The 19,087-nt window shown below is 35.3% G+C and overlaps 2 protein-coding genes across 2 annotated transcripts; both read right to left on the bottom strand.

The window, feature by feature from the left end:
- Window positions 1–84: 84 nt before the first annotated feature.
- On the bottom strand, window positions 85–3,470 carry LOC132162843 (F-box protein At5g52880). Its single transcript, XM_059573064.1, has 6 exons — window positions 3,101–3,470; window positions 2,262–2,416; window positions 2,021–2,108; window positions 1,494–1,693; window positions 673–818; window positions 85–412 (listed from the first exon to the last, which is right to left on the bottom strand). Exons 1-6 carry the CDS (start codon window positions 3,283–3,285, stop codon window positions 266–268), a joined length of 921 nt encoding a protein of 306 aa, XP_059429047.1. The 5' UTR covers window positions 3,286–3,470; the 3' UTR covers window positions 85–265.
- Window positions 3,471–4,299: 829 nt separating this feature from the next.
- Window positions 4,300–13,842, bottom strand: LOC132185536 (uncharacterized). Its single transcript, XM_059599303.1, has 16 exons — window positions 13,058–13,842; window positions 11,701–11,822; window positions 11,513–11,601; window positions 11,395–11,430; window positions 11,045–11,138; window positions 10,795–10,837; window positions 10,535–10,635; window positions 9,216–9,280; window positions 8,429–8,925; window positions 8,254–8,341; window positions 8,006–8,143; window positions 6,599–7,167; window positions 6,064–6,199; window positions 5,918–5,986; window positions 5,690–5,827; window positions 4,300–4,915 (listed from the first exon to the last, which is right to left on the bottom strand). Exons 1-16 carry the CDS (start codon window positions 13,273–13,275, stop codon window positions 4,802–4,804), a joined length of 2,517 nt encoding a protein of 838 aa, XP_059455286.1. The 5' UTR covers window positions 13,276–13,842; the 3' UTR covers window positions 4,300–4,801.
- Window positions 13,843–19,087: the final 5,245 nt, after the last annotated feature.

Here is a 19,087-nt window from a genome sequence, read left to right on the forward strand (position 1 = left end):
CGATACAACTTGAACTCGACATGCAAATACAAATTATAACCCCTATCTTTGTTTCTTTTTTCTGATAGTGGAATTTGAGATCGCAAGGATCATAACAACTTCATAACGTAGTGTAATTTTGAGGAGTTCAAAAGCAACCCTGATACATATACCAAGCCCATTTTTGAGATTTAGGAATCCGTCTCCGTTAATCAGTTCTGTACAATATCCTTCACTAGGACATTCAATACGTTAAATATATACAAAATGAAAGGACTCCACCGATTTACTTCCTAATGGAAGGCTTCTGTTGGGGTGCGGTCATGTGTCTTGGATAGGCCCATAACCTGGAAATTGACCCTCCATCAGAATCACTATCACTATCTGAGGAAGATATAAATTGTAATGAATCATCCAAAATATACTCCACAACCTGAAAAAATTTACACACTGATCAGTTTGAAGTTCTACAGAATTCCACAGTCAATGCCATTACTTGTCAAGTCAAGAACTACAATCACACTAATGTAACCTCAACACTTTAGAAGCCTCAAAAGTGCCTGTTTGAATTGTGTGATATCTAAATCAGGAGAGCTAGTGTACTATGGTATTTAACGGCAGGGAGACATTCGGTCACCAACTCATAAAAAACCCAGAAGGGAAACCTGAAACTTTGCTTGATCAAGAAAGTACCTGGCAAGGTGATACACGCTTTAGCTGCTGATTTTCAGAATTTAGTCCATGATGTCCATTGGAGCATTTCAAGTTACTGAGCCAAACTATAGTGTCACAGTGTCCACAGTATCCCCTACTAGATGTTAAATTCTTTGACGCATTGCCTGTAATCCAAGCAGATATATAGTATCAGAAAGGAGGAGAGATCATTTGCATTCAAAGTTGATAGGTAGGAATACCAAGGATCTAAGTTCTGTTTTGTGTGCGTGTAAGAGAGAGAGAGAGAGCGCGTTGCTCCAGATCATCATAGCCGGGTGACTGGGAGGATGATTGAAATTAAAGATATTGAAATACAATTACGACAGCGACTCGGTATTGCAGTAGAAGACTGATATCTTTTATATTGGGTTCAAATAAAAAATCTTACATTCCTTCAACATCTATTACAGTTTTTCCTTTTGCATTTAAATCAAGTAAAAAATAGTCTCGTGTGTAGTCTCGTGTGTATGCACCTGCATGAATTCTTCGAGGTCCATTTATTAGGTGCTACCAAAATTACTTGCACATCATATGCGCACTAAAAATTGCAAAGAACAAATTGAAAACGTGTATGCTACCAAAGTCATGATCTTGACATAAATTTTTTTGGGTACAATCATTCTACCAGGAAGCTTTTTGATGTGATAACAAGGGGGAAAAAGGCTGATCTACCCATAAGATTATTCATATTGGTGATTTGCTGTCAAAGATCTATCAAAGTGGGACATAGTATCATAAGAAAAAAAGAAAAGAAAGATATCCAGTCAAAATATATATTAAATGACTCTGAATCCACATACCTATATATGCTCTTTTAAAGGCCTCTCTCCAGTCAATACTGCTTGTATTCATGTCCTCCTCTAAAAATCTAAATTCTTCATCTTCAACTGGTCTACCAATCTGATGTCCCTTACTCTTCAAACAATGATCAAAATTACTAAAAATGGAAGAATATTGCAACTGCCATAGATGGTCATCACTTGCTGCTAAGTTCCACGACCTTCACATAAAGAATCCAAGGTTATTATTATTTATTTATTATAAGCAATTAACCCCAAGGGGAGGAGGAATGAGAGATTCGAACTAGTAACCTCCACTTCATAAGACGCGGTCACATCCAATTGAACTACCCCTTAGGGTTAACAACCAAGATTATTAAGTGAGTAGAAAATCAAATTTGAGGGAATCTCACAACAGATGCAATTTACAAGGCCACTAGTTAAATGGTTTAATTTGACAAGTGGACGTCCATATGCTCCAGATGTTGGATATATGTGCTCAATATAATGTAATAACATTCCACAAACATAATGGCAGGAACAATTACCAGCAGACTAGTCCAACTGAAACTAAAGATTGCAGATCTAGAAAACTGAAGATGTGCATAAGAATATCTTGTGGCAGTTGGGCAGAACCTGAAATTGTGAGGAGGAAAAAAAATTATGAAGCCTTGTATATAGCTAAAACAGAGATTAGCTGGTAAATTTTAATGAGCTTCTCTGCCTCCAAAAAGGAAAATATAGTCAGATAAATAATAACGTCAAACCCTTTTCTGCAATAAAAATGACCTCTTTCTTCTTGGTGGGCTTTATAGCGCCTCTTATGAGCAACCATCGCATGCTTAAATTCAGTAATAGCCAGATTTCTCTTCTGCTTTGGCAACGCAGCCTCTGCACTCTGATGGAGAATATGGGCGGCTGAAACAGCAGTGCGTATCTGCATTCTAGCATTAAAATATCCATCAAATAACAATGGGTGCTTCATCCATGATATAAAAAAAGCATTCAAAAGATAATCGCAGGAGAGAGAGAGAGAGAGAGAGAGAGAGAGAGAGCTACTGATGTTTGTGACCAGTCTCACCAATCTCCTCCCAAAGCGAAAGCCACAAAAGCTAGTTCTTGATTAGAATGGACAGCAATATGAGGGATGGATGCAATTATTACAATTAAACTGCGATTGCATTTTTAGCACAAACCCAAGTATAAGAAAACCAAAGTATCAATCATGCATTTGATTCCAAAGTATCAACCACAGTATAAATTGCCCCTTTTTCTGTTAATTTTCAATGTCTTCCATCATATCTTTACAAAATTTCCAGATGACCCGAAAACGTCCAAGATTGCATGATTCCATCGGAGTATTTACAGAATTTCTACATAATCCAATCTGTTCCATCTTAAGTCAGAGATTTCAACTCAAAAATTCCCGACTTTGAATCACATAAACATCCCAAATCTACTTCTATCTTCTTTAAGTAATATCCACCAGAAAAATCAAATGGATTACAAATTCACATGAAAGAAATATCATTACAAGAGTCCGCAAAATTCACATGTAACATGAAAATTTAGATGAGCATAAAATTCGAATTAAAGATGCGAAATTGAGAATTGGGCTAAATGCTTACTCAGGAAGGAGACGGAAGGCGGTGAGGGTGTCTTGGAAGACAAGGGATTGCAAATTTTTGGGCAGTTTGTTGTAAGCGGCTCTCAGAATGAAGCTGAGCTCTTTGCAGGCTATTGGGTATCGGTAGATTCTTGGCAGCGATTCACTCAATCCCAGTTTTTGGTACCTCTCTAATTGGTTTGACATCGTGGGATTGACAGAAGGAGCGGGATCAAACGCTAGAGTTTGAGTGAGAGAAGGAGAGATTATGTTATGAAAATCATCATCTGGATAAAATAAAAAAATGATGATCAACGCGACCAGTCAGCGAGCGGGGTATCGGTTGTTTTCTATTGGGCATGTTTGCCAAGGACCGGACCAAAGACCAAAAAATTCATCTCAAAATTGACTCCACCTCCTTTTTGAAGTCCTTTGCCAAACACACCTTAAGTGACTTCTATGCAAAAGGCTGGGAATTCAAGTCAAAATTGGTTGAAATGACAGATTGAAAGGTGCAACATAGGGGGTTATAGAAGTTTATGTTTCTTTTTTGTCAAATGCTGAGACAAGATGACGTGTATTGGATACAGCGTGTCACATTTTTTATTGGTAGGATGAGCACAATATGACAGATGGCAAATTTTTTGTTAATTACCAAGTGGAAAATCTCGTCATTAGAGCAAAACTTCAGTATTTATATAGCATTTTGTGTTGAACAATGATATGTTGGCCACTTATCCTTTGTTAGGAAGCATAATGTTTCATTGTGATTAATGTTTGGTTTGGTTTAATGGTTTCCAAATGTACTCTTTAAAAAAGTGGTGATTTTTAAAATTTAGTTAATAAAAATATAAATTTTAAAAATATTTATTTTAAAATTGTAGTTCAACCTTTAAAACGCAGATAATCTTTTAATCTTCATCGCTTGGATGACTGACAGAGTTACCTTTAGTTCTAGTTACCTTTGGATGTGTGAGAAAATTTTGAAATTTGGTTCTATTTGCTAGGCCTTGCCAGTTAATTTACACCACATTGGGTTTTATGTGTTTTAAGAGAATTTTTTGAAATCTGGTCGTCTTCTTTCTCTCTTACCAACAAAAGGCTATGTGAAATCTTCCACTATTTGTCTCATAGGGCACAAGTTACTGTCTCAGTTTTTCATGTATGTTTCTGCCGGCCTGTAGCAAATTTTGATATGTCAAATGAACATTAAAGGTCAAACGTAGCTTCTCATGCCTGGTAAAGACATTGTCACATAATATTTGTAGCAAACTCTACAAGAGTAACAAGTACTGTACTAATCAAAGTTTACATGAAACAAATTTACAAATGCTACTCTATGAGGATGTAGTCTGTAGGGTACAGCATATAAAACAATTTAAATACAAGTTCCTCTCACTCTCTACAAACCTATGCATTTCCAAACACCACAAATTCACAGAAAATAGGATTAAAGATTGGTGCTACTTGGTTTATAGAATGGCCTAACAGATAATGAGAACCCTCTCTCTCTCTCTTAAACATGATGTACAAAATGCACACTGAAATAAACTCTCCTGCGATTTTCAGGATATCTGTCCTTGAGGATTTGGCACTAGAACATCCCATTCAATTCGACATTGAATTCCAGGCGAAGGGCTTAATTTCCAGCTTCCCCTAACTTATACATCCTTTCACAATGAACGGCACTGATGAGCTAGATGAGATATCTGCTTTCTACAATCTAAAGGAAGTAAGTTAGTTGTTGCTTCTTCCTTGAACCTCCTTCCCCATACATCTCATTCCACTGCTTCAGCTCCCCCATAATCGATCCCTCTGCAGCAAAACTTGCTGCAACCTGCATTACATTTACAAATTACACATATAAACACCTATGGAAAAAAGAAGAAGATAGATTCTGTTGGCAGAACTAGAATCCTTCAAGTTTAATCTGTATGTCATACTTTAAAAACAATTAACATGGGCACAAGTTAGATCCTTCGACTTAATTAAAATTTTTTTAGCTATTAATGAAGAAAAAGGACCATTCAACTGGTTGATCATCTCCTTCTAGACAAAGTAGCACTAAGGTAAGATCAATAATGCGACTATGTTTATTGATCCAGGCTACACTTTGGCAACTTAAACTACAAGGTTAGAGTTAAAGAGTGTAGTTCATTACTAAGAAAGTTGAAAATATCCAGTAAGCACAAGATGGCAGGAAAGTTCAGTGACAAGTAAGAGCAGTAGGGTCTAATAGTGAATTTGAAGAAAAACCAAATGGAGCAATCTTTGCTTACTTTGTATATGCAGTCCTACTAATCAGTGTGATGGGGGCATTAGATATAGGCCAGTAATTACACGTGTGTTTGAACCCTGATATCAGAGGACAACCAGCCTCGAGAACAGGAGATTTTACTTTTTGGCACTTTTAATAATGTCACATATTATTGTTATGTTATTTTAGTGAGCAGTCAGCCCAAATATCACTAGGGTTAGAGTTAGGGTTTAATCCCTAATCTATTTAAGCATAATTTTGTATTGTGGTAAGTAGCTTTTGCTGAAGACGACTTGTATCAGATTAAAAATTATAGAGAGCAGTTAAAACAAAAGGAAGTTCAAGCAAGTTTACCTGAGCCTTTGCCTGCCTCATATCTTCCATGTTTAAAGGCCTCAAGGTAATTACTCGGTCCTCTTTGTCTTCTTCTTTTGTCTCTGAAGAAGTAGCTTCTGAACTATTATTGCCTTCTGCATCTTTAGGTTTTTTCTCCTGTAGTTAATAATGATTGGATTTATTTAGCATTTTGTCAAAGATTAGGAATTATGTCAGGAAAGAGGAAAAGCTTAAAAATGTAGTTACCGCATCTTTCAATCTCTCCTGTTGTATTAGCTCCCTAACAGGTCGATAAGCTGCTGTTACACACAAATTCTGTTTCCAGCAGCAAATTTCATGAGCTAATCACAGACAATTAAGTTCTAAATTATTCATATTATAAGAAAACAAACCTTTAGATCACTTCCACTATATCCTTCTGTGATGGTTGCAAGCTCCTTAAAGTCAAGATTTTCAACTTTTTCTTTTCCCAGAAGAGTTCTCAAGATCTTTTCCCTGCTCTCAATGGATGGAAGACCAACCATAACTCTGCTCAAAAGAGGAAAGCTTTAGAATTAGCAAACATGAAGTTCATTTACAATTTCATATATCAGAAATTAATCCTTGAAAGCTTCCTCCAAGTATGGCATAAAATGTTTTTGGAAAGTCTTGGTAGTTAAGAATTATTACTCTCAAGACACAAAAGTGGAAAACATGATCAAGCATTTGTGCCACAAACATTGTCATGAAGCCATTGATTATGTCTAGAAGGCTTAAAATAGGTTAACAACATAGTATATGGATATCAAGTAGAGTAATAAAGTGCAGTTTGGGATCTCGTGCATTTGGTAGGACATCTCTTCATTGATAAAGACAACACATGCACGGACATGATGATGGAGACACCGATCAAATATGTCAAATGGTAAGAAAAATATGCAGTAGTACCTTCGCTCAAACCGCCTAATAATTGCTTCATCAAGGTCAAATGGCCTGTTGGTCGCAGCAAGAACAAGGATCCGTTCACCAGGTTTAGTTAACAGCCCATCCCAGTGTGTCATGAACTCATTTTTAATCTTACGCATGGCCTCATGCTCCCCAACTCTAGTCCGCTGCCCAAGCATGCTATCAACCTCATCTACAAAAATAATTGTTGGGGAGACCTTTGCTGCAAGTGTGAACAGAGCTCGAACGTTCTTTTCATCCTCCCCAAACCATTTTGAAGTGATGGTGGACATTGAGACATTGATGAAACTTGCTCCAGCTTCATTAGCAATAGCTTTTGCCAACATTGTTTTTCCAGTACCAGGAGGCCCAAAAAGCAATATACCCCTGCAAGGCTTGAGGAGGCCTCCTTTGAAAAGGTCTGGTCTTCGAAGAGGGAGCATGACCAGCTCCTGAAGTGATTCCTTAATCTCATCCAAGGCACCAATATCTGCAAATGTCACTCCAATTTCACTGGCAGGGATAACCTCTGGCCTTATGCGCTTCTCAAACTCATTGTCAGGAGGAACTTCCTGTAGGACCATCATAAGACAAAGAAAATAGGTACTCTAAGAAAGATGACCAAACGATTGTATCTGTAACTAATGGATTCCATGTACCAAGATCATACACACGTATACGATGGTGTTGAATCAACTGTTTAAAAGGTTTAAAAGTGTTTGTAGGGTATCATGGGAACACATACATACAAAATTGCTAAGAAAAGTTACATACTCCAGATATAAAACAAAAATGTCAATCAGAATTGATTGAAACCAGCACAAATTGTGCCAGCTATTTTACGTTTTTCAGGCCCAATTATTTAGGATGGGAGTTTGTTTTCTGAAAGGTAGTTCAATTACCAAATGACATGCTGTAATAATAAAAAAGAAAAAAAAAAATTACTAATATATTAGACAAAGCACAATATGAGATTCGGATACCAAACATGTATATTAAGCAGTAATGTTTTTTGTTTCAATTTTCCCTTCTTATTTTTAGTTGATTAAAATATAACTGAAAGAATTCATTTTCCTTTGGGAGGATGTCAAAAATTTCCATGAACAAGATGTACTAGGTACAAACAAATTAGAGACATGCTATTCCTCTATCTCTCATCCATATTTTTTTCAAATCCGCCATTGGATCTGTAGGACACACATGTAGCATTTCTCAACAAATTATATATATATGAAATACAAAGATCTAGATTACTTGTATACATGAAAGTATGGACTAAGATTCAACTAATAATGCACACTAGATTACAGAATCATGGGGACAGATTTCTCTGTAAAATACTTGACGATTCATATCCAATTCAATGAATATTTCCATTTTCAGTTTATGTATTGAACAACTTGTACTTACAGTCTTTGGTGGTGGGGCATTCTCGCCATCCTTCTTCATTGCAAGGACAGATTTATCTGTCTCATTTTTGTTTTCAGATGCAGAGGTTTCAGACTTCGACTCAGTCTTTGCACCAACAGCCTCTTCTACTTCAGTTTCCTACAATTGAAGAAAACATATAAATGATTAAATCAGACTGAAACTGTAACAGTAGTTCCATTAGGCTCATATTGTGAGAAGTACAATCACATTGAGATGGAAAAATGAACCTTTGAAGATTCACCATTAGTCTCCATTTTGAGAGTTTCTTTCCCACCACTTTTACCTTCCTGGAATACACTCACTCCATGGGACAAGCTGTTTCCAAACAGATTAGTAATTAAATGGAAATTGATTCATTTTCAAGAGCTAAGTAAGAAATCAAGGACAGATAAAGATACCTACCTCTTAGATGATATAACAAGCTTTCCATTACGGTATTCCGGATCCTTGTTATTCATCAAATGATAAGATATTGCTGATATCACAATTTCTTCAATGTAGTTACCGAGAACCATTGTATCAGCATGGCAGATTGAACCCAAATCGTCGCATTCAAGATCATTTGCTGCTAGTACCTCGGAGATGTGGTTTTTGTTATCTTGAAACTGGATCATCTTCATGTCCTCTTCCAGTTGAGCTTTCCAGCTGACAAGATGAGTCTCATCTTCAGGTGGTGTGATCTCAATATTGTATGGGAACAAAAGAGTGAGCCTCTCATCCACTTCTCTGCAACCATCTTCTGGGTCCAACATCTGGGAACCAAGTATCAGCACTGAACCTGAGAGTTTCTTTAACAATTTGTTGAACAAATTGTATAATCTTTGTGATTGGAGGAGAAGCTGTCCAACGTCCCTGAGGTATAAAATAATGGAACCAGTTTCTGATATTGAAACCAAGACCTGTAGGGAAAATGACATTTCTTACTGTTAGGTTAGATAGTGGAAAGCTACATACCAGGTTTTTAGATTCAGAAGGCAAAAGTTATAAACAGAACAAACAATAAATCAGGAATTTTTTAGAATCAAAACATTAAAATTACAAAAAAAGAACAAAAAAGAAACTACCATAAGTCTGCAGTTGGGACTATACCCCTAGTTGCATTAGCTAGTATTTGTTCAGTCAACAATCATGCACAAATACAAAAGGAATTTGATTTTTAAGATAAGCAGCTTATCCATGATGATGTTACCTTGTAAAGTGACTGTAGAAAAAGCTTCTCATCAAAACACCAGCTGCTCGAGCGCTTGAGAGGAGCTAAAAACCAAAAGAATCCCAAAGAAACAGTAAGTATAATATAATATCCACGCAGGTTTCTACATATATGCAACTGATTGACCTCCATACATTTATGATAGATAGAATTTAGCTGCAATGAAGTAAAATAAAGATCATGTTCTGATGGAGCATGGATTGCAATAAGAAAATAGGTTTCAAAGTCTGTTATGAATTTGTATTACTTTCAAAGTTGAGAGAATTATCATAGTAAAGGGAGTTACAAATGCTTGCAACTGATCTTCAGCTTTCTTGAAGTAGTGAAGTCAACTTTTAAGGACAGATAGCCATAAATTAAACTATTGACCAGTTTATATATCCATTTAGAAATAACCAAAGGATAGAACTTGAAGAATCTAGGTGTAGAAATTTATGGCACCTTACAACTGATATTCATGTGTAATCCGCTGTTGAAATTTCAAAGAGCACAGATACTTCTACCTGGATATTTGATATAAAAAACAGAAACTGTGCTTTATGCATGCATTTAGGATCCAATTTTTCCATAAATACTATGAGAATACAACTCCCATAAAGTTTACACATTAGGTACTTATTCAGTTTACAATACAAGCAACTAATTCAGAAATTTTACCCAGAAAAAGAGAGTACTTGCAAGATCATGTCAAATAACGTGTCAGTGAAAGCAAAAGGTCTACAACTAGGATAGGCAAATTAGGAAAAGCCGTCCGTCCTCTTTGGTACCCTAAATTTATGTCTACTGAAATGAAAATCTTAATGATTGAAAGAACTTAATTATCTTGTCTATTCATTGATATGAAACTAGGAGTGATATTTTAGTTAAGATATAATAAATGAGCCTATTTTCCTTTTGCCCAACTCCCTAAATTCATTAAGTTGATTTATGTTGCAGGTGAGAGTCTTCATTAGATCCACTGAACAGTGAACCCCACCCAATGTGTCTCTCTACAAGGCAGTGGTATGGAGGACCAAAAAATTTGCCTTCCACCTTAGCATTCCTATGACAAAGGCAATTTTTTGTTTTGATTTGGAAATTAATGAACTTGAAACACTTTTTACAATTAGGCAGCTTCCAATAACTGCTTTTTAGATATCATAACCACCAGATAAATAATGTATCAGGATGAACATCAATGTCATTCAGTTGCAAAAAATCAGAAATTAATAAACCAATGAATGCCAAGGTATTCAGCCAGAATTTTTTTTCTTTTGGGAAGGAAAAAAACGAAGAAAGAAATAGTGATGATGTATGACCAGAATTTGTGGAAGCACATTGAGAACTGATGCTACTCATATCAGACATAGCTGAAGCATTCCTCCGAAGTTTTGAAGGATTACTAGAACCTTCAATAGCCCTGCAAATAAAGGCACTGATTTAGAAGAGAAACGTTACATGTTGCCTGTATTGGATTGTGAACCAATGGTCAAACTGACCCACTAAACTCAGCAACACCATATATCCCGACAAGTCGGGTTGGTAATATTATTGGTTGGATCTAACTGATATACTGTACCTTGATTTGACATCCATAGCACTGTTTTGCCGATGCAATGTCCCTGTAGAAAAAAATTCTCAATCAGAGTTGGGAAACATATAATAAATAAAAATATATGCAAAAATAGTAACATCAAGATAAAGTTCATAAATGTATGAGACTAACCATTACAAAATAAAAAGCATTCAATAGATGCAGCTTTACTTCATCCTCCAAACAAAAGTATATTGATACAAAATAAATAAAGAGCTTTACTTCTTTTCCATACCTCTAGTTTCCCCACTTGGAGGAAGGATTGAAAAGGAACCAAACAAACTGGACATTCTCCCCAATGTTATTTCTGAAATGGACCTCTTGAAAGACTACAAAAAGAAGCCAAACAAGGAAAATTTCCACTTACTCCCCTTTAACATAAGTAGCAAAGAATGCATCAAATGCAGTTAAAAAATGAGTGACATTGAGTTTATACAACAATGGCACCCTACATTGGAATTCATGGTAAGTCATCATCTACTTACTATGTTTAACATATGCATTCTGGAAATGAAAGACACAATGTGGTGCTCAGAAAACACTAAATCAATGCTCATTTCTCGGTATAAAGAAAAGAAAGCTTACAGATTCTTTTTTAGCACAACCATATTTGCTCTGCATCTGTGGGAAGGTGAACATGAAAGATATAAGTAATACTTTATCAAACTTAAAGTTAGGGAAGATAAAAGCTGTAAAATGTTACCTTTAGAGAAAAGTCACCGACATCAAGCAACAGCAACTTTGACTCAAAGTGGTGCGCTAAAGCCTTAGCGAGCATTTGCTGGTAAAGTTCTTCAGAAAATTGAAAATGCAACCAAGATTAAGTTAAAGGTGAACTTCAAAACATAAATTCCTTAGTGCAGGTTTGAATAACATTTCAAAATTACATACCAGCAGGTCCGGAGAGCAAAATAGCCCTACTTGCCGGTGAAAGGTTCCGTGTATGCTTGGAAAAATCAGTGTGCTTTAGATGAACATATGCAGCACTTGTCAATAACACCCGAGTTCTCTCACTGTCATTGTATTATCAAAATGAGGGACATGAGAAGACAAAAACGTTGCATCAAATACAGTCATTCAAGAATCAAACATTAGCATTATGTAAACTATAAAACGTACAAGCTAAACAGGTCTATAACAGATACGAGATAATATAGGTCCACATAGAAGTAACACTAAATATTCACAATAAGGCTGTATGTTCTACCATCTCACTAACATAGTCCCAAGTTAGCATCTTGGTCCAGCTTGGACTTTCTGAGTCCACATGATTACATAATTCTCTTCAAGGATGTTTAATCCAGAAAGATTAACCCTGAGAAGGCTCCTCTTTCTTTCTTTCCTCTTCCCACACAACTCTCTTCCCAGTTTCCTTATCATGGATTACTACATGCCCTCCTCCTTTGCACAAAAGTTCAACAAAAGTTTTAGACCGTGCCTCATCAGCTTCCACTATAATCAATTATAGAATAGCCATGTTATACAGGGTACTACAAGGGTGCAAGATTATCCTGAACAGGACAAAAACATTGTTGACATGCTCTAAAACTAAAAGTTCTAACATAGATCTGAATTCAAGATGGAAGTACACCGCATATGGAACACAAGGCAGTACATCGTACATACTTCCTGAATACAACAGAACTGGAATAAAGCTTAGACTCTAAACAGGAAAAAATAAAGGGAAAAAAGAAAAAGAAAAGCTTTAACCTGGTAATCTTACTCGAGCATCACATAATAATATAAGGCACAGATGTACAGTACTAGATTATTTAATATGCAGTTCTTATACATGTTAGTAGGAGAAATGAATTATTACCCTTAGTTCTATGAACTTGTTGTTCTGTTTAAAACTTAATTGAGTCCATCGCAAAATTAAACAAAATCAATTGAACAGAAAAATAAAACAAAGAACAGGGGAACCTCAGGATTGGCAAGGACCAAAGATCGTTAAAAGTCAAATACCAAATATTATTATAAAATCTGTGGAGCTTAGAGAACCCCCATTAATCAAAACCTCAATAGCAAGTCAACTAAAAAAAATCAAATAGAAAGAGTAGCAGATTAAGAGCAGATAACCATAAAATTAACAAGTCAACTTGTAACAGATCCATGTGCACAATTTTTGTATACACCAACTCAATTCCTTTATGGATATGCATATTTTTAGTCCCCCAGATATCAATATCAAACTGATCCACTAAAATATCAAACCCCATGTCACATATGTGATGAATTCTTCAATTACCTTAGGTAATAAGGAAACTCGTCGAATGTTACTTTGCTATCTTTCCCATCCACCACCTGCCTCATAAGCTCTTGCTCAATCTGCTCCGCTGAAATCTCATCGAACGACCAATTCCCGCCTACCCATTTGCTCACTGTCTGTCCGGAACTCAATCCCAGCCCCACCCCAAGGCCAACCCCAACGCTCAAAGCCGACAACAAAATGTGCTTCTGCTCCATGTTCTCCACTTCCAAACACCCTTTTAACCGCTCTTAGAGGATATATTACAACTGATCTATATGCATATATATCATTCAGTACTCCCCAACATTTTCTGGGTCCCAATTTACCAAAACCATTTCATCACAAAAAAAGGCTAATTTCTTCAGTCACAAACTTCCTTAACTATTCAAAAAGCTTGGACGAATATTGCTAAAAACGCTTTGACATTCAAGAAAGTTGGTGAGAATGGAACGCAAAGATCCACCAAAGAAACCAAGGAAAAGGGTATTCAAAAAAGGCTTAGAGTACTAGTGAATCTACAACTGCAAGATGCTATATATGATGATACTCAAGAAAAAGCTACGTTGATGATCATGAGAATGGAGTAAAGATTCAGGCTTGTGAAGTTAGAAGAGAATCCAAGAAAATGGGTTGGTGTGGAAGATTTCTGAACAGAGAGAAAATGTAAATATATATCGTTTCCGAAGACAACGTTGGTATAATGTTCTTGACAGGTAATGACTCGCTTCTCTATGTGGTCTGGCCCTCTTCCCTATTTATAGCATGCCATAACTAATGGACGTTAAAAGCCTTCTCCGGAATCTAAGAAAATTTATCAATTTACTTTGCTAAGCTTTTCTAGACTCTCTTTCTCTTTGCTTTTGCTTGCTCCTTTTTATTTATTTATCATTATTAATTTCGTTTATTTTGTGTAATTTTTTTTTTTTTTTAAAAAAAAAACACAATTTATTAATTAGTTTTATGAGTCTTTTTGGACAGCCAAGACCGGTGAAGTTGGTAGCCGCCTTTTTCTGTTCTGCTCCTTGACTGGTGTCGTATTCACTCTGTTTGCTTTTTGAGAAAATAGCACAAGAATTCCCGGGCTTTTAAGAATATCAATGTCAAGCGTGAGAATTGAGTCATGATGTTTTCCTTTTTTCTTTTTCTTTTCTTGGAAACTTAAATTTCTTTGGGGTAACTCACACGACAAAAGAACATAGTTTATGTTTCTGTTTATTTTGCTGAAAATGTACCAATTTCCAAATTAAAGAATTTCAAAATCTTCTATAACTATAAGAGAAACTGGCCACGCCATGTTTGTTTGTATTTTTGTATTTTTACTTTATATTAATAAACAAATCAAAATACGAAACATTTTGTAAGGCTATTTTAATAAGCTTCATAGCAAGCTAATGTGAAGGCATAATCCCATTAGTCGAGAGTAGTGCTATTTTTATATTCATGGCATATGAGAGAGTGTGCAACCCACACTCATATATAGCTTTAATTTATTAAAGAATAATATTAGGTTTTAGTGGATTTATTATATAGAGGGTTTCTTTTTCTTTTTTTTTGGGGGGGGGGCTGCTAAGAAAGCATTCTCAAGCTCATTTTTTTTGTTCCTGGAATGCCACGTGTCTAAAGTAGTGGATACTGAATAGTGACCGTTACCAAACTCAGTCGACGACTTTTGACGTATCTTGACGCCTTCTTCTGCGATGGTCGTTCTCAAAACGGAGAAAGGAGTCCTCCGCCTCTACACCATAGGATGGTCCCAATAGTCAAATAACCCAACTTCCAATGACCATCCAACGGTGAATAACGTTGACGGGTACGAATTTCATTCTAACACATGGAGATTAGAGCCTAATTTTTTAATATAATTTTTATACAAATAAATACAACTCAGTATTTAAACGTATTATAAATTATTAATGCTATTAAAAAAATAGATGAACATATGGGTTGAGATAATTTTTTAATTTTTAGGATTCAATTTATAGGAAATTTTGGTCCAAATTTATTCTTTTTCTTAATTTATTTCTAATATAATATAACCTTTTTCTTTTGTATACACTTTCGGTCGTTACTTTACAGAGCACATGGAAAACTAAAAAAGTTGGGTTGTAATTAATTTATCAAAATATTTAATTAGTAATTTAGGATGGTGAGAGTATGAAAATATTATTATCAAGGCATTGGTATGATCATGGAAGCTGCCACTGCATAAAGAGGAAGAAGACTAAAATGAGGCGGCTAGACATTTAATTAGTCGTAATCAAATTTCTTTTCTCCTTTAATCTCGTCCAAGGTTGTAATGGTTTTGCCATCCATAATAAAATATTGTAGTATTGAGTGGCGATGATACTTCAAATCTTTGAAACAAAAAAAAACTATTCGAGTGGCATGCTTTCCCACATCCCAAGTAATTTCCTATGCAAAAAGTAATCAAAAGGAGAATATCATTACAAAATAACAAAATAACAAAAAATTTCAAAGACGAACTTGAAAGGTCGGTAAGAAAAGGATTCAACTTGCAAGTGCTTCAGCATTGAGGAAATGTATGTAAACGATTAGGTATATTGATTGTTAATATGTTTTGGAGGGTTTATTTATTTTTAAAAGTATTCTTAAGTAATGTATAGTTGTTTGTTAATGTCTTTAACTTGAAACTAGAAAACTACAAAGTCGTTACCAATTATAACATAAATATTTGGTATACGGTCTCGTTTGTTTCAGTGTAAAATGTTTTTTCTTATTTTTGAGTGCTTGGTACTGTGTAAAATATTGATCAACTTGATTTTTTTTGTTTTTTTGGTGGACGTAAAATGTTATATGCTTCTCAGACTTGTAAACCCATTTTTTATTGTTTTCCCAGGCACCCAATAAAGCAATTGTGAGAGGACTCATTATACTATTATAGGGCATATTTGTCCGAACATGTATCGGGCTACCCAAACGCTTACTTGGAGGCAAGTCGGCGACACAAGGACTCTCTCATAATTGCTTATCCAAATTGTAAACATTATGAATAGACGATTACATTGAATCTAAATTATTTTCACAAACTCTACCTCTTTTTTTACAATTCTTATTTGTTGTTTTTCTCTTCTTCGTAGCTCCTCATATTATATAAAAATATAAAAAATGTTTGATAATTTTTCATACGAACGAAAGGGACACAAAATATTTTACCCCGAAACAAAGGAAAAATTAGACAAGCATTCTCCCACCAAATTCTTTTATTCTTGTTACCTTTTTCTTGGTTGAAAACTTTTTATTTACTCATTGCAGTTATTATTAATTTTTCCTTTGATGGGTGAGTGGGGATCTATGCAATGCCATCATGTTAACAGTGGGAGATTTTGATGGGTCCAAGATAAAGGCAACAACACTAAAGGTGTAACTTTTGAAGTTGGTTGCCAATGGAAAGCAAAATGTGAGCAGAGAGAGCTCTTATCAAGTTATCAAAAGGCCGTAGTAATAAGAAGACCATTTTTAACATTTTAATTTTTAATTTTTATTTTACCAGAAATAAAAGAAAATAATGACAGATTCCTTGGGCATCCACGGATGATCCATGTCCTTGAGGCCCTTTTCCACCTCAGCCTCACATGCTGCGGTTCAATTAATTGTCTTTTCAACATTCTGATTTGTGGATTACACGCAATGCCACTATGCTTTTTCCTATTCTCGCACCCCAAAAGCTTCTTTTTAAGCACAATTTTTTTTACTGTAGTGGTCCTAGTCAATGACGAAATAATTTTATTTAAATCTTTTTAATTAGTAAAGCAAAACTTAATTCATTGCCTTTTTGATGTTTTGTGAATTATGCGATGCATTAACATAACATGTTTACCACATTCCCTTAATTCCTCAACATCATCGATTCAAAGACAAACACACACATGCACGCCTAAGCAGTACTCATGCATGCACCACACATTCTTACATAAAATTCGAGCGGCTAATCTTTTACACTACCCATAAACTCAAAACAAAATTGGTAGATTAAGGTTAAGGGTTTAATCTATTATTACTCTCTAAAGGCACTGCCAATGATTAAAGACGTTAAAAGGGTACTAAAATTGGGCAGATCGATGTAGATAATTTTAAAATTAGGAGATACCCATAATTAAATTGAAGAAAGATTAAAAAGAAGGCACTGCCAATAATTAAAGGGTTTGATCTATTATCACTCTCTAAAGGCACCGCCAATAATTAAAGACGTTAAAAGGGTACTAAAATTGGTCAGATCGGCGTGGATAATATTGAAATTAGGAGATACCCATAATTAAATTGAAGAAAGATTAAAAAGAAGGTTTGAATACTTTTTATTCCAAACTTTAATGGCGTGTATAGGAGAGGCCTTTTTAGTGTCACATAGTTGGTGCATCTACAAATGTCATTCACTGTCACGTACTCACCCTCCTCAGAAGCAAAAAGTCATGCATCAACAAGTCACTACTCAGAAAAAGTGCTACATACATACAGCTGAGCTTTGTTTATTTCCGTTTTGCTGCATGGAACCATTCTTTACTGACAAGCTAAGTAACCACTTTGCTAGCCAACCAAAAGTAAAGGGAAAGGGAAAAAAAAAGAAAGAAGGAAATTGGGGTTCTGGGTTCATACTTACTCCTATTTAACCTATGACTCTTTGACTGAATAATTTTTATATTTAACCTAGATCTTTGAAGAAGTGGACACTGATTTCCCACTAGTAGCCAATCAAATTGCACAACTATTTTCTTTTGTGTGCCCGCCAATTATGAACCTTTGATTCTTATCGTCCATTATGAATATAGTTCTCATCAAATAAATGTAAAAGGAATATTTTTTTAAAAAAATTAAGAAACATATATGGGGTCCTGGAGATTGGCAGCATATATATATAGCTACTTTTTTTAAACCTAATCTGTCTTTTAGCTAAAACCAAACACAGGGCTTGTGTTTCTCCTTCTAGTCTAAGCATGCCTTGGTGTTGGGTAGGAAGGTTAATTTCTTGCTTGTTTGTTTCTTCTCCTCCTCCATCTACAGGCTTGTACCTCTGTATTCTTGATCACTAATGAGACAGCATAACGCCTGGTCTTTTAATTAGACGGGTCAAATTTTCTAACCTTAATTCACTAATTTCGTGTTAAATTATGTCAAAAAGAAACGATTATTTGCTATCGGATTAACATCTTAGTATGCTGTTAATATTACTGTAAATGTTATTATTTTCGTCCAATTCGCAAAAGGGTCATTGGAGAACTTATCGATATATGGATGGAGACTGGCCACGTTGCTGCTACTATGTCCACAACTTTCCAGCTTTAAAAGAAAAAAGAATGGCATGGTTGAAGAAAAAAACATAGGCTCATTTGATTAAATTTAGACAAGAAAAATGGATTGTTATGCAAGTGATGTTCCTCTGATCTTTTGGCCAAGAGTTGCAGTAGGTGTTGTATACAAGAAAAGTGAAACCTAGAGCCGACCCACCCACATGCTGTAAGAAGTCGTCCCTAATTGGCTTCGGCTAAAATCCAGAAAAGAACAGTTTGGCCACGTTGGCCCAGCAGGAATTGCCGACCAACTTTTTTGTTGTTTGTGGTGCTGATTAAGTGACACACACATACATAAAAAAGAGGCACAAGCTAAGTAGGTCAAAGTTGGGGCAAACTACAATATGACAACCATCTCACTTTAGAGGAAAAAAACAATGGTCTAATTCAACCCTTAAAAGTTGCATTTAAAAGTCCTTTCATTATATATGCAAATTGCAACCCATCTTTCACCTTAATAATTCATTCTTTAATGCAGGAGAATCAACAATTGAGTTGTCACATACGGCATACCAAACTAATAGACAACGACCCTGAAATATCTTAATATATAGAAAAGATCAGCAGAAGAATTACAAGAATTGGGCATAAATTTTAACTATTAATCAAATTTCAATATTTCTCATCTGTTGTTGTTGCTGTTGAGGGTTTTCTGCTTACTTTCTTGTATTTTGCTTTGTTTTCTATCTTGTATTTATGTTTATTCTGTTTTGTTGTTCTTTTG

Source organism: Corylus avellana, chromosome ca1 (genome assembly GCF_901000735.1).
Source record: "Corylus avellana chromosome ca1, CavTom2PMs-1.0".
Lineage (NCBI taxonomy): Eukaryota > Viridiplantae > Streptophyta > Magnoliopsida > Fagales > Betulaceae > Corylus > Corylus avellana.

Excerpts from the sequence above, each read along its gene's own strand:
- LOC132162843 (XM_059573064.1), bottom strand. The coding sequence starts at position 3,285 with ATGTCAAACCAATTAGAGAGGTACCAAAAACTGGGATTGAGTGAATCG. Across the intron at positions 2,417-3,100 it reads GCCTTCCGTCTCCTTCCTGA|AATGCAGATACGCACTGCTG; the intron begins GTAAGCATTTAG and ends TTTTAATGCTAG. Across the intron at positions 2,109-2,261 it reads AGCCCACCAAGAAGAAAGAG|GTTCTGCCCAACTGCCACAA; the intron begins GTCATTTTTATT and ends TCACAATTTCAG.
- LOC132185536 (XM_059599303.1), bottom strand. The coding sequence starts at position 13,275 with ATGGAGCAGAAGCACATTTTGTTGTCGGCTTTGAGCGTTGGGGTTGGC. Across the intron at positions 10,838-11,044 it reads TCCAAGTGGGGAAACTAGAG|GGACATTGCATCGGCAAAAC; the intron begins GTATGGAAAAGA and ends TTTTTTCTACAG. Across the intron at positions 7,168-8,005 it reads ATGCCCCACCACCAAAGACT|GAAGTTCCTCCTGACAATGA; the intron begins GTAAGTACAAGT and ends ATGGTCCTACAG.